The sequence below is a fragment of the Oryzias latipes genome, chromosome 9 (genome assembly GCF_053564925.1).
Source record: "Oryzias latipes strain Hd-rR chromosome 9, Olatipes_Hd-rR_3.1".
Classification (NCBI taxonomy): Eukaryota; Metazoa; Chordata; class Actinopteri; order Beloniformes; family Adrianichthyidae; genus Oryzias; species Oryzias latipes.
Genome location: NC_136245.1, coordinates 21,267,229 through 21,280,275, shown reverse-complemented (window position 1 = coordinate 21,280,275; position 13,047 = coordinate 21,267,229). Strand labels below are relative to the sequence as shown.

The window sequence follows — 13,047 nt, the reverse complement described above, 5'->3', positions numbered from 1 at the left end:
AACCCACGTCTCTACGGAATCCGAAAATAGTCAAACATGTGCAAATGTACACAATCCAAAATCTCACGTGCAAAGATGAATTTCACGCATAAAATGTCGCGGGGAAAAAATAACATACATGCATCTCCCGAATATGCATGATACCCAAACTAAAACAGGAAGAGTAATACGTAATGGAAAAGACAAAGGCCGATCAGAAATAAGAGAAAAGGTTTATTTCTAGAATTCCAATGGTTATGTGTTCATGCATTAAAAAAAACACTAGCAGCAGCGGTGAAGTATTGTCAAATCATAATGAGAATTACAAGTTTATTTATATAAAAAATAAAATTCAACATATGTCTCATTATAAACCTGAATGTTTTCCTGTTAACAAAAGTAACGAACATATAAACATGTTTATAAAATTGAAGACCTTTGAAAAGTTTTTAACAAAAAACTTGATATCCAAAAAGGATGGCACATTCTTAGGACTACACTGAAATCAAATGAACACACACACAGAGTTCGGTCTTTTAATTATTTTATCTATTCAGAGCCTAAAGCCATAAAAGCCTGCTGTGACGATGGTGATGGGCTGATGAAGGGAGTGCTGGCATCTAATATCTTTTTATGGAAAACTGGTGATCGATTAGGGCACTGGGATATCTGGGCATCTGCACTGCAGTTGTGAAGTGGGTGCAAAGGAAGATTTTCTTGGTCGCAGGTATGGTCAGATTCCTGTTCAAAAATTTCAGGTGGGTGTTGAATGTATGCTTGACTCAGGGCCAAGCTAAGTATGTCGTTCTTCTCCTTGTAGAAGCGTAACTCTATGCCTCGCCGCCTTGCCAGCACCAACTCCTTCTGGGCCACCTGAAGCTCAAGTCCAAGAAGTCCTGGAGATCTCTGCTCTCGCCCCAGCCAGTCCAAAGCCATACTGCTGTGCATGTACTCGTCAAGCCGTCGCTGACAGTAGTAGGCAATCACACTCTGGGACCAAAGAAAATCACATCACTTTGGCAAATACTTTAATATGATGTTAAAAAATGTGTGATTTTTTTTTGTACCTGTCGAGAGCACCGCCTTTCCCTTAGAGCCTTCAGTGTCCCATTCCATTGCAACAGTTGGAAAACTATCATCATCTCCTTCATAAAGATAAAGACAAGCCAGAATAACAATCAAAAACTCAAAAACTTTGTTTTCAATTGTTTGTTTTTTGCTGCTGGTGACATTCGTGTAAAAAATATTCTGTTTTTTTTAACTTTGTGAGTGAACTACAGACTGGGCTTAACAGATCTAATGAGGCAAATATGGAAAACATTAAATTTGAACTGTCTAGTATTGAAGTTTACCTTGGATTTGTTACTCAGTTCACTTTTTCTATCATACATGCCTCTGACTTTGCTTATTTAAATTTTAAACATCTTGCAATGACTGCAGGTTGAAGTTATATAAAAAAAACTTCATGGAGTGTAGCATTTGCTGGTTTAGGTTCTGCAGTTTCAGGAATAACACTAGACCCATTTCCTCTCACTAAAATAACGTCTGTCTAAGTATATTTACACAACGGGCAGAATATTAGGTGTTTCTTTTCCCTTTTCTCTACTGTAGTCTTAAAGCAAATACGCTTGTTGGAAAAGACACGTTGGGGATTTAATTTCTCAGAAAGTTCATAACTATTCACTGTAAAAAAGAATATTTACTGTTTAGACACATTTTCACCACTTAAATCTGTGGTGTAGTTCCAACTACAGTTGCACACTTAGATCTTTTGGTGCAAATTCTTATACCAGAAATACTTATAACTGAATGGATCTTGTATGGTTTAGCTATATGACACGATGTTATTTTTGCACATGAGACCAGAGACCACTTTGCACAATGAGTCGCTGTTTTACCTGGAACTCCAGCATAGTCCTTCCCATAAAGGAGTGGAGCAGCAAGTTGTAGGTTCCTAGACTTGTGTTTGGATCATGTGCATCATTCATATGGACCTGGACACAGATAACAATGTTGGTTAATATATATGCTTAGAGTGGGAATATAAGGATAAACTGTTTGTGGTTGAGCTCGCTCTTACAGCATTATTTTTGGCAGCCTGCTGCAGACTCTGAAAGATGAAGTCGGGGCTGATGCGTCGACATGGGAGTTCGTTCACGAGGGAGTTCATCAAAGCCACTCGAGCTGCATCTCTTCGAGCCTCGGCTTGGGTGTCGCACACCTGACGATGAGGAGAGGATGGAAGCACAAAAGGGTTTAGTGTAAAAAAAATGTGCAGAGGGAGGACAAGAAAAGTAGTTTTGTCACCTCAAGCAGACTTACAACTCTTACATTTTTTTGATGATTTTTCTCTCTGCTAAAATAATCGTGGGATCAGGACACCAATGACCTATTGCAGACAACCAATCACATTACTTTTTCTGAGCTGGGAGCTGTTGCCTGAGACACAATGAGCCTCCTAACAAGCGTCATGGGGTTTCAAGTGCTCAAAACTGTGTCAAACAAGTTTAAAAGTGTGTGAAGTATGCACCTAATTGGATTAATAACCATGGTCGTGCGAGCGTAATAAAACTTGGCACATGCTTCTGGTTAGAAAAAAAACATTGATAAAATGTTATGCTGTGGCAGTTTTAATCAATATTTCATAGAAATCAACATGTTTTTTCTTGAAAGGTAAACACTTCAGGGATGCATATAGGATAATAAATAACATTTAAACATTAAAACACGTCATTGTAGACCCTCTGTTAATATCTGGGTGCAGTTCAACAGTGACCTGGTGTTTCACTGTTTTGTGGCTTATTGTCAAGACTGATTTCATGTAACCAGTAAAAGAAGACTCATTATTTTCTAACTTTAGCTGCCCTTTCCTCTCATTTGCCCAAATAATGTTTTACTCTATTGGATTTTTGTTTGAAGCAGTTTTGAACAATAACATCTCCACTGTATTAAATGTTCATTTTGAAAGAGCTATCCGTTATTTCACAGTAACAACAATTGTTTCTAATACCGTAAATACGTTTTTCGTCTTTGTCATGGTGAAAGTGAACTGCATGAACAAGTCACTGTTTTATAATTGATTACCTATCATTCTTTTGTTGATTAGTTAAAGTAGTAAAGCCACTATAATAGTAAAGCCAGTAAAAATCAAGTACAAAAAAACTTTGTTTTTGTTTAAGAAACTAGTTCAAACTCAGAAAGACTTTTGAAAATTGTGTTTCTCCACATTTTTCTTTAACATAAAATCTTTTTAAATTATTGCCACTTTATTAAAAGCAAGTTGCCATTTGCTTTTGAAGATATTTACTAGAAATTTGAATAACCTCTAGCTATTGATCCAACTATGTATTATAAAATACAATATATTGTAGCAAAACTTTAATTTAATTTTAAAGTCACAGTATGGTATGTCTCCTGATAGTGGCTCATTCCCTAAAAAAAAGAACTACATTCATCTATACAGATTATTCTCAAAGGGAAATAGAGTAAACATATGACATTAAGATAGTAATAAAATAAGTGATTACATGTTTGGACTTTTAAATGTCCCCATAAAAATGCATAATGAAAATGATGGCAAGACACTGACCTTATAGTTACCAAAGCAGCTTCCTCCAGGAAGTGTTACATAGCAGACGTATGGGGGACCAGGGGAAGACGCAGACTCGTACAACAGCAGACTCTCAATCTCTGATCCAGCTGAGGACTCCTCCAACTGAGCTCTTTGCTTCTGCTCCCAAAAATTGTGAAGAATGGCTACCACATTTACTGCATAAACACAACGATACGAATATGGAAACCTTCATAAAATATCCATGAACATCAGAATTTAATATGTTTGATGTTCAAACAAAAGTGATTGCAAAAGTTCAAAACTTTCATATGGGAAAGCTGAGCCTAGTTAATTAACATTTAAATATGCTAAAAAATTCACTTCATTTGCAGGTGGTATTTATTTAGGTCTAAACAGACATTTTCTTTTTGCACTGGTTTTGACTTGAAGAGAAGCACAAAAACCCATTGCTTGTTATGTCCCTTGAACTATTTTTGTGTTCTCTCAATCAAAATCTGATATGAAATATAGCAACTTCACATAAAAAGTCATTTTTGACTGGTTTTGAAAATCAGGACATCAATAATTTAGTTTCTCTCAAAGATACTTACAGTTTTTGGGGTTGTCGTCCGTCTCACTCTGTGACAAATAGGATATGATGCTCTCCTCCATTTCTTGGGAGCTCATCTTCATCCTAACTTAAGATCCAATGATGGACATGAAGTTTCTTTCCACATTTACAAGATCCAACAGAACCTGACCCCCTAAATTAGCAGCCACCTCTCCCAATCCTATGGCTCAGAACTAGGAAAATCCCAAATATTAAGGTGCCTCCACCACATTTAACACTCTCACTGCCTTTCCCGTTGCCCTTGTGAAAATCCCACCAGGGCTTCTCTTTTAAGGCACACAAGCATTGTTACTCTCCCTGCCAATTAGCTGAGAGGCCCTCACTCTCTGCACACTCAAGAGGTGCGGGATAGGAATGTCGGGCCCCCTCCTTCACTCCTCCAGCTGGCTAATCCCAGAACAAGGCCAGACACTTTAAGACCTGAACAAAGTTGAACCAGACCACACAACTAATAATGACTAAAAAAGGAAGACATTGCAAAATTTCAGTTTTGTGACATTTTATGAAAATAACACACAAATAATTTTTTTGGGCTATTGTGCGTAAAGCATGTGGACCTGAGACTCAAAATCTAAACACACAGGGTTCACAACCGGAGCTTCATTTATAGTCGTCAACATGAATGGGCATTGTTCAGGTCTCCATTCACCCCGTTTCTGAAAGCTGCTTACACATAAATTAACCGAACCCTGGGCAAAAAGCTGTTTCTACTAAATTCTTCTCCTTTCATGCACCAAATTCTGTGCCAGAAGAGTTCTTCCAGTATTTTTTATCATGTTTCATCCTACTGAAGACTTTTTCCTATTAGCCTGATTTACCTCAGAGATACGAGTTCAGTATGAAGGAAAGATGTTATAGACTTTGTCAGCTTAATTGCAGCTAGTGTTATTAATAAATATTGAGTTGACAAAATTTGGAGGGGTGGGTTACTATCTACAGAAAAAGACAACCCCCTGCTTTCAAGTAAGCATTGATATGTTAATGAAATAGTCCTAAGGCAAAGCATGCCCTTAGGTAATTGATTTTTACAATTAATCTGTTTTATTAGATGTCATGTAAACCAAAAATCAGGTTTCTATATTTCTAAAAAACCAGAGAACGTTGGTTTATGTAGGTAGGTATACCTCTACAGAAGAAATGAATCTGGACATTAAAAGTGCATGTATACGCTCACATAAATGAGACAGCTATTAGGAATATTGGGAAATAATTGTGGATTTTAGCAAAAGACAGCCATTCATACAGCCAAAGGGCAATCATTTTGGCTTCATGTCTGAGAACAGTTTGAAAGCAAAAAATGACCAGAGCCACACCAGGTGAAATATGAAACCGGTTTTCACCTGTTTCAAATCATGGATAAAATGCTCCTAAACTGGATGTGGTCTTTCAATTGACAGGGGACATGTTGTCATGGAGGTCCTGATTTGGGGCTTCAACAAAATCTGAGCTGTCAAAAAAAACATTTTGGTTTTTATGTAAGGAAAGTGAACATTGCTAACTTTCCTCAAAAGTCCACACTAATCCCATCCCATTATATTCACTTTTGTTTAAAAAAAACACAACATGTGGTATTTATAAGAGGAAACATCTGTAAAGGGGAAAACACTACCTTGCAGTTCTTTTATTGCAACTTTCTGTTATAACTCACTTGAAAAGAACACTTTTGCAACTTTAATGATGTGGTTTTGAAAAGGGCTTTCATTTAATTTTTTTGTTAAAATTGTTACTAAATTGAGGGCAATGATGATATTTATATTAGACATTGGTTTGTATATTGTACTTCTGTCTGAATATGAAAATGTCCTGTTTTGACAGAAATCAAGGTCATAAAATGATCACTTTGTTCTTCCTTTGACTTGTTTTTTTCGTATCCATCCATCAAATAGTGGAACCAAACAATGAAATGTAAAGTCTTCACATGTATTCATATATATGCGTGTATAAATTCTGTTTATCCAACACAGAAGTCCCAATTATCCCCAGAAGTCGGCGCTCTCCAGGCTGGACTTGATGTTATTTTGGTTTTCCCTCCTGGACTTGGTCACTAGGTTGGCCTCTCCTTTCTGCAGACGTCTCCTTTGAGCAGCCTTTTGCTGCTTGGTGAGCTGCCTATGCACTTTTTGACGAACAACCTCCTGAGGGACAAATAAAAACAGTCATTAGTCTATCAGTCGTAGCTAAATCACATCATGTAACAAACACCATGTATAGGAAGTACAGCTGCTGTGCAAACAAAACAAAATTGCCCAGATCTCTCTGTTTTGAAAGCATGGTAATGTTCCTTTCCCCTTGTGTTGCAGAGACCTGTGACTTACAGGTGGAATGGTGGAGCAGCTCCCAATGCTACCAACAGTGGCTTCACTGTCTGCCCTTCTCCTGTGTTCAGCAACATGTTGAAGACTGTCTGCATCTCTGTGGTTGAAAAGGACACATTTCTTTAAAGTTGCATATATTTATAGTTATAATACAATTAAAATAAATTAAAAAATCTGACAAAGGATCTCAAGGCTACTGTAAAATATATATTTTCAAAATAATTTTTAATATTGAATACTGAAATGCAACCGTAATATCTTATACAACTTTCTTTTCTGGTTTACCTGAAAGGTTTGAACTCCCTGTTGGAGGAAGACAAGTCTGTCAGCTCTGGGCAGTCATCTTCTGCTTCCTTCAACTCATCCTCTACCTCCTCTCTTTCCTCCAGATTCCTAACTTGTGGTGATGTTGACATTTCCTCTTCCTTTGTTTCCTCGGTCATTTCTGCTGCCTGATCAATGTTTGCATTTGTTTCACAAACTTTCAGTCCCTCCAGTTCCAGCATTGCATGCTCATACTGCGCCATGGTCCCGCTCTCATCCTCCTCTTCTCTTTCTGTCTCCTCGTCCGTTTCTTCATCTTGACCTTCTTCCAGCTCGTCCTCTTCTTCTTCAGGTCCAGCTGGGTAGAGCAAGGTAGCATCTCTCTCAAAGTCTTTGGTGAAGCCACTGGCGGAAACTTCCACATCTAGAGAACAAGCCCGTCTAAAGGAATAAAAAGCAACAAAATTCATCTCACTGCAGGTGAAAAGTGATCTTATTCTTTTAAGGCCAGAACAAACCTTATATCCTTAAACGTTGGATATAACTCGCTTTCATAACTGAACCTTTTTATGAAGAAATCTTTGATACATTTGACGTCACGGTCAAAGTACCTGCAAACAGAGGTTAACATAGCAATCAGAAACACCAACTGGTTCCAACTCAAAATGCCATCTGCATGCAGGAGACCTACCATTCAGCATTGGTGTGTGATGTGGAGACCATTTGTGGGAAGTCAATCATAGTTACACGGTCCTGGTCATCCACCATAAGGTTGAACTCGTTGAAGTCTCCATGAATCAGGCCGTGATTGGCCAGTTTGACTATGAGCTCCATGAGTTCGCTGTACAGAGCTGACGGGTCCTGTAACTCGCGTACCTGACACCTGCAGAAGAAACGCACAAAGGCCACATGAGGAAAAGCAATGACTGCTCTTCCACCAAGATCAGAGGAATAATCAAGCAATCACGTACAGAGGAAATCCATTGATGAGCTCCATTACTACAGCATGTCTGTTATAGTCCACAGGTTTGGGAACAGGAAAGCCTCGATCATACAGCGCCTGGAAACAGTGGAAGCATGAGTACAGCTCTTTGTCCTTTGACTTTTTTTCTACTCCACACATCTTAACCAATCCATTACCTTCATGTAGGCAAACTCTTTCATTGCAGAGAGGCGTGAAAGGTAGAGCCAGGACATGTTCTTTCGATGTTTGTGGTAATCTCTCTTGTTTTTAAGATTCCTAAAGGAGGTTCGACCCAGCCGATGGAGCTTCAGAGCATACTGATCGCCGTTTGGATTTGCCACAATATAAATATCTACAGAAGGTTTCGTCAAAGTTAGTACAAGTCTTAGTTTGGTAACCACTTGCACAATAAAGTATTTGATTAGACAACTGTGATTTTTGTTTTACCTGATTCCTTTCCCACACCCATCTGGTTGCCAACTGACAGAATGACCTCTCTAGAGCACAAGGTCTTCAGAGCCAAGTAGTCATATCCGCCGTAGTTGAGTCTGTAGCCCTGCACAGCTGGAATCAACACGCAGAGAGCAAGACATGTGATTCCCATCATACTGTGTCTGGTACAGTTAATGACAAGAAGATCTTGTCGGTTTGTTGTCTTACTCTTGCTGCGTTCATAGACCACAAGCTTGTGTTTGACCAGTTCTCTAAGGATCTTATTGCAGCCGCCGTGTTTGAGGCTGGCGATGGAAGCCAGAAGGCTCACAGGAACGATCTCGTGGTTCTTCATGCCCATCTCTATCTGTTTAAGGGAAACATTTGCCAAGAGAATGATGTTATCACAGCACAAAAAACTCAAACCAAGGACAGGGAGTTGTATAACTGCTACTAAATAAACAATATTAAACAATGTTACTTTCCCTCCCCCCTACTGGTGAGTTTAATGTCATTTCTTTTTTTGCTTTAAAACTAAAGTTTTAGTGATTTTTATTGACTCTTAGTTTACATTGCTACATTTATTTTCTGTTTTTTGGGGTATATTAATATTGTAAGAAGTACAAATAACTTATAAAGCACTCAACACTTAAAGAAGTTTTCTTAAAGGAAAACCAAAGCCATGTTTTGGGATTTTACTCCTTATTTAGAAAGAACAGAGAAAAGGAAGATAGACTACACTTCTATATATAAAAAGGTAGATTAAACATACATTGTTTCAATGGTTCAGCGAAATGAAAACAAATGTTTCAAAAATGTGTTAAATGCACCATTAAAAAAATACAGAGATGTATAATTCTCAAAAAATGATATCACATGAAAACTGGATTTCTGGTTTGCACCAGGTTTTCTATGGTTTACTCAGAAAAGGTTTGCAGCCCCTCTAGGTATTCTCTGTCGGTTATAACTGATCTGTTTATTATTTTGATTACATTTATTACAAAAACAGTCAAGATTGCACTTGTTTTATGCATCATATGCATCCATCCAGCAGACATTCCTCTGATGCAAAACCTCAAGCAGGGATGACAGCGCACAGATTATCAGGCCTCCTTTCTACTCAAAGGCATATAGATAAAGGGGCCTATCCTTTACTGCTATGTTTTAAAACTCAAGTTTTGGGGCTTTGTCCGTATTTGACCACACACACTCAGGGGATCTTTTGAGGCCACAAGTTGGTTCGCAATGAGTGTGCGCTAAATGTTAAATTGTTAACCTACTACTATTTGCAAGAAACTCTTACTACGCGCCTTACATGTTAGTTACACCAACTGTCAGTTAAGCTACGTGCTGACAAAGTTATTGAACTACGAACCACAGCTGAGCTAACCCGACAGATCATGCTAGCTAACTCTGAGTCTGAGAACGTGATAACTCTTAACTCACTACTTACAGCGGTTAGAACTCGGAAGTCGTCCCGAGATAAGTATCTCAACACCACCACATTCAGCTTCCCCATGTTCACTACAAAGAAAAGTTTTATTTTAATAAAATAAAGCTAATTTTGCAAACAGGCTGTTATAAGTTTCGGCACATTTTTGGTAAACACATGTTCCAGGCGGAAAAACCATGGATGCAGGATATGACATCACAATGGGGGTTCACTCAAAACACATTGGTTTTTGGGTATTGGAGTTTAAAATGCAAGCAGTTAAATTGTTAGCTGGTCGTAATGTGTGTTGTTTATAAGAGTCATCTATAATTTGAACTGATGCCTTGTTTTGAACAAAAACATAAAGTTTGTCCTTAATGTCAAGTTTTTATTTTTATTTTTTTGTACAAAACATATTAAATTTGAATCAACTTAAATGTTTATGCACATTGTTTAAGACCATTCTTTAAAATAGCATGATGCCACTTTCTGCTTTATGTGACATAACGATAATCATGTGTCTTCATTTATTAGAGAGACACAAAAGAAAAGACAGAAAAAATAGAAAAATAAAGAATTGCTTTGCCATTGCAGCAAACTACTTACAACACACTTAATCTCAGAAATATCTGGTTGAGCAATGTAACAAAGGAAGTTGCTTTTATGTAAAATCACAAATAAATGTGAATGTATTGATATATCATTGTGTCAGTTTCACTTACTACAGCTAAATTAATTCTAATGACTGGTTTATCAGTAATTATCTTGTGATGGCTGCATAAAATAGATAAACATAAATATTAAAATAATGTTAATATTAAGAGCAAGAAAAAGAAGAAAAAAGTCCAGGAAGTGGTTTAGTGTTTATAATGTTCTGGTTTTTGAGATCATGACAAACTTTCCCCTATAATGTAAGTATATGTGTCCATAAACAGACACAACAACAGAAAAACAGGAGAACGTAGACAAATATACTTTACAATATGATCTAAAATATAATACATACTTAAACAAAGTTTAAAATTTTACATTTTTGGTAAAGAAAATGAGAAAATTTACTTCTAGACTGAAATTGTATTTTCAAAATGAAGCTAGATGGCACTATAATACCAGAAGCTCTCTGCAGCTTCTGATCCCTTTTCCTTTGTCTATAACTAAATTACTTTGATGTTGTTGTTTAAAAGATTTAAATTGCCTTCATGTCTTACATGTTAGAAATTTTTATTAAAACTACTAAATAGCTTGATCATCAAAAAGTATTACTAACCTTAAAATGATCCAGAGGGATGATTGGTGACTTTTTAGTCAAGTTTTCCTGTCTTCAGTTATGCTTTGTGTTCAGTCATGTTCTGTTTTCCAGCAACAAGACATTTTAGTTTATTGCTGTTTCTGGTTTAAGTTTCCTATTTGTCACCTTTTGATTCATATTTTGCTTTTTTGAATTGTTTGGATTTATGTATATTTAATTTGGTCATTCTGTAGGTCTTCTGCTTTCATATCACTTTCTATTCTGTTGCTCCAGCTTAAAACATCCTTAAATCTTAAACAGTTTAGGTCTTCCTAGGAAAATAAATAAATTAATTTTACAATTTTTTTTGATTCATTTATCATTTACTTGTTATAAACTTCTTGACAATCTTCTTTTTAATGATTCTGTCTATGACTTGATGTGAATTTCATAAACAATAGGCATCTTTCCACATTTTTTCCCTCTCATTTAATGCTCGGAGTGAATTAAAGCACATGATAACACTTTAACTTCCAGTAATAGAAGGCCACGTCTGATCTAGATTAAATCATCATACCATTCCATAACTTAATTTCTCATAAGCCTGTTCTTAATGTTCTGTTTCTGCAGGTAACAGGCTTTGATTGTGTCACCACTCGTGGGGAAGGCTCTGACTCTCAGGAGCTCTGAGTAGTTGTTGACACGCAAACATTCTTATTTGTGTCGACCGGTCTGGACAGAGAGGAGCACAAACTAGCAGGAGACGATTCATTAGTTTAGCCTTCATGGAAGAATCAAACTAGTGTTGAATTTTTGGAAACAGGAACAACCCATCCTGCATGAACATACTTGAACAGCATAATAGAGATGTGAAACGGCAGCACTTTTCTTTTTATTTATTCCAATATTGGCTGTTTGGATATTTATAATGCTCAACAAGACTCAAGTGTCCTGAGGTAAATTGAGCCTCCACTTGGTATGCTTTTAGTCTTAAGGTTACTGCTGGAACGAGTGTGATGACCCCATCTCTTTCCCATCTACAGACTCTCAAATGCTGTCGGCCAACCCACGGTGATAGGGCTGCTTTGATTAGAATTTAATGAGCCTCTCGTTAGTGGAGGATGAAAGGGAGATCAGGATAAAAACGATGGTTGATGCGCTAACTGAAGTTGTCTGATGAAACCATAACACGTTAAAACAACCAATACTTATTACAAATGGATAAAAAAAATTACGAGATCTGCTTAAAAAATCATGTTTTACTGATTGAAAAAATTCATAAGATTTTGGGATAATCACACGAGGGGCTATCAGCAAAATTTCTTAGCAAAAACAACACCGCTTGGTGAAATTTGATGTCCTAAATCATGAACCATCTGTGTTAAAATATGGGAGCATTTTTTATACAATTATTTATATTTGTGATTTTCTGGATCATGAAAAGCTTTCCCTAATCAAATTAAAAAGAATAAAGTGTCCATGAACGGAAAATTCTTTCTTTAAAACAATTTGAAAAAGCAAACAAATACACATGTAAGGACAGACTCTAGCAGTGTCAGGCTGTTAAATTGCTTTCATGTTGTTTTCAAGCTCTAAGCTTCAGGGGGAAAATTCTATATTGAGGTAGGAATTGGAGAAGCTTAGGTAAGTCTGCAACAACAAGTGTGAGCTTTGTTCCTGGGGTTATCATCGCCTTGCCTTCAGCCAGCAGCTGTGTGTTTGGAAACATTAAATTTGATTAGATTAGAGAAGAGAGGAGATCTGCTTTCCCTGCCTGTCCTGCTGCCAGTCTTCTAAACAATCATCTGCTCTTAGGTGCCAGGACAAGTGGCTTGTAAAAGAGGGGCCTGAAGAGAAACTTGAGAAGGGGAAGCACAGCCAGCTCTGAGACAGAATCACAAAGGTACATGCGACAGATTGCTTGCCTCTATCATCTTAATCTCTTTGAGAAGAGCTCTTCTTGTCTGGATGTGTGGAAGACTCTGTTCATCCTGTCACAACGTCTAATGATGGCTAATTTAATCTGATTTTATACTTTAAAGCAGCTACTTTATCTTAGTTAGAATTTTTTCGGCATTAGTAATCTGCATTTTTAGCTGCATAATTGTGTTGCGTGTAGAAAAACCTAAAAGAAAGCATAAAATAACATGATTTATAGCAATAGTTAGTGTTTCTTTTAGCTTTTTTGTGATAGTTACACTTTTGAAGTCTATATTTTTGATACGTTTTTCACTTTGAGTTGACCTGAA

General features: G+C 37.1%; 2 protein-coding genes across 2 annotated transcripts; both read right to left on the bottom strand.

Annotated features, from left to right (window-relative positions):
• Window positions 1–200: 200 nt before the first annotated feature.
• LOC101175409 (protein limb expression 1) lies at window positions 201–5,166 on the bottom strand. Its single transcript, XM_004072420.5, has 6 exons — window positions 4,144–5,166; window positions 3,569–3,747; window positions 2,060–2,200; window positions 1,878–1,973; window positions 1,047–1,124; window positions 201–969 (listed from the first exon to the last, which is right to left on the bottom strand). Exons 1-6 carry the CDS (start codon window positions 4,223–4,225, stop codon window positions 529–531), a joined length of 1,017 nt encoding a protein of 338 aa, XP_004072468.1. The 5' UTR covers window positions 4,226–5,166; the 3' UTR covers window positions 201–528.
• A 588-nt stretch (window positions 5,167–5,754) lies between these two features.
• riok2 (RIO kinase 2 (yeast)) lies at window positions 5,755–9,801 on the bottom strand. The gene is made up of 10 exons (XM_004072421.4): window positions 9,592–9,801; window positions 8,367–8,505; window positions 8,154–8,270; window positions 7,883–8,058; window positions 7,714–7,802; window positions 7,434–7,625; window positions 7,261–7,353; window positions 6,764–7,183; window positions 6,479–6,575; window positions 5,755–6,298 (listed from the first exon to the last, which is right to left on the bottom strand). Exons 1-10 carry the CDS (start codon window positions 9,655–9,657, stop codon window positions 6,137–6,139), a joined length of 1,551 nt encoding a protein of 516 aa, XP_004072469.1. The 5' UTR covers window positions 9,658–9,801; the 3' UTR covers window positions 5,755–6,136.
• Between the last annotated feature and the right edge of the window lie 3,246 nt (window positions 9,802–13,047).

Bases quoted from the DNA above. Each gene is read 5' to 3' on its own strand.
- riok2 (XM_004072421.4), bottom strand. From the start codon at position 9,657: ATGGGGAAGCTGAATGTGGTGGTGTTGAGATACTTATCTCGGGACGAC. The intron at 7,803-7,882 runs GTAATGGATTGG...CACTGTTTCCAG, and splicing joins AAGAGTTTGCCTACATGAAG to GCGCTGTATGATCGAGGCTT. The intron at 6,299-6,478 runs GTAAGTCACAGG...TTTGTCCCTCAG, and splicing joins GCTGCTCCACCATTCCACCT to GAGGTTGTTCGTCAAAAAGT.
- LOC101175409 (XM_004072420.5), bottom strand. From the start codon at position 4,225: ATGAAGATGAGCTCCCAAGAAATGGAGGAGAGCATCATATCCTATTTG. The intron at 1,974-2,059 runs GTAAGAGCGAGC...ATCTGTGTCCAG, and splicing joins AGGCTGCCAAAAATAATGCT to GTCCATATGAATGATGCACA. The intron at 1,125-1,877 runs GTAAAACAGCGA...ATCTTTATGAAG, and splicing joins GGACTATGCTGGAGTTCCAG to GAGATGATGATAGTTTTCCA.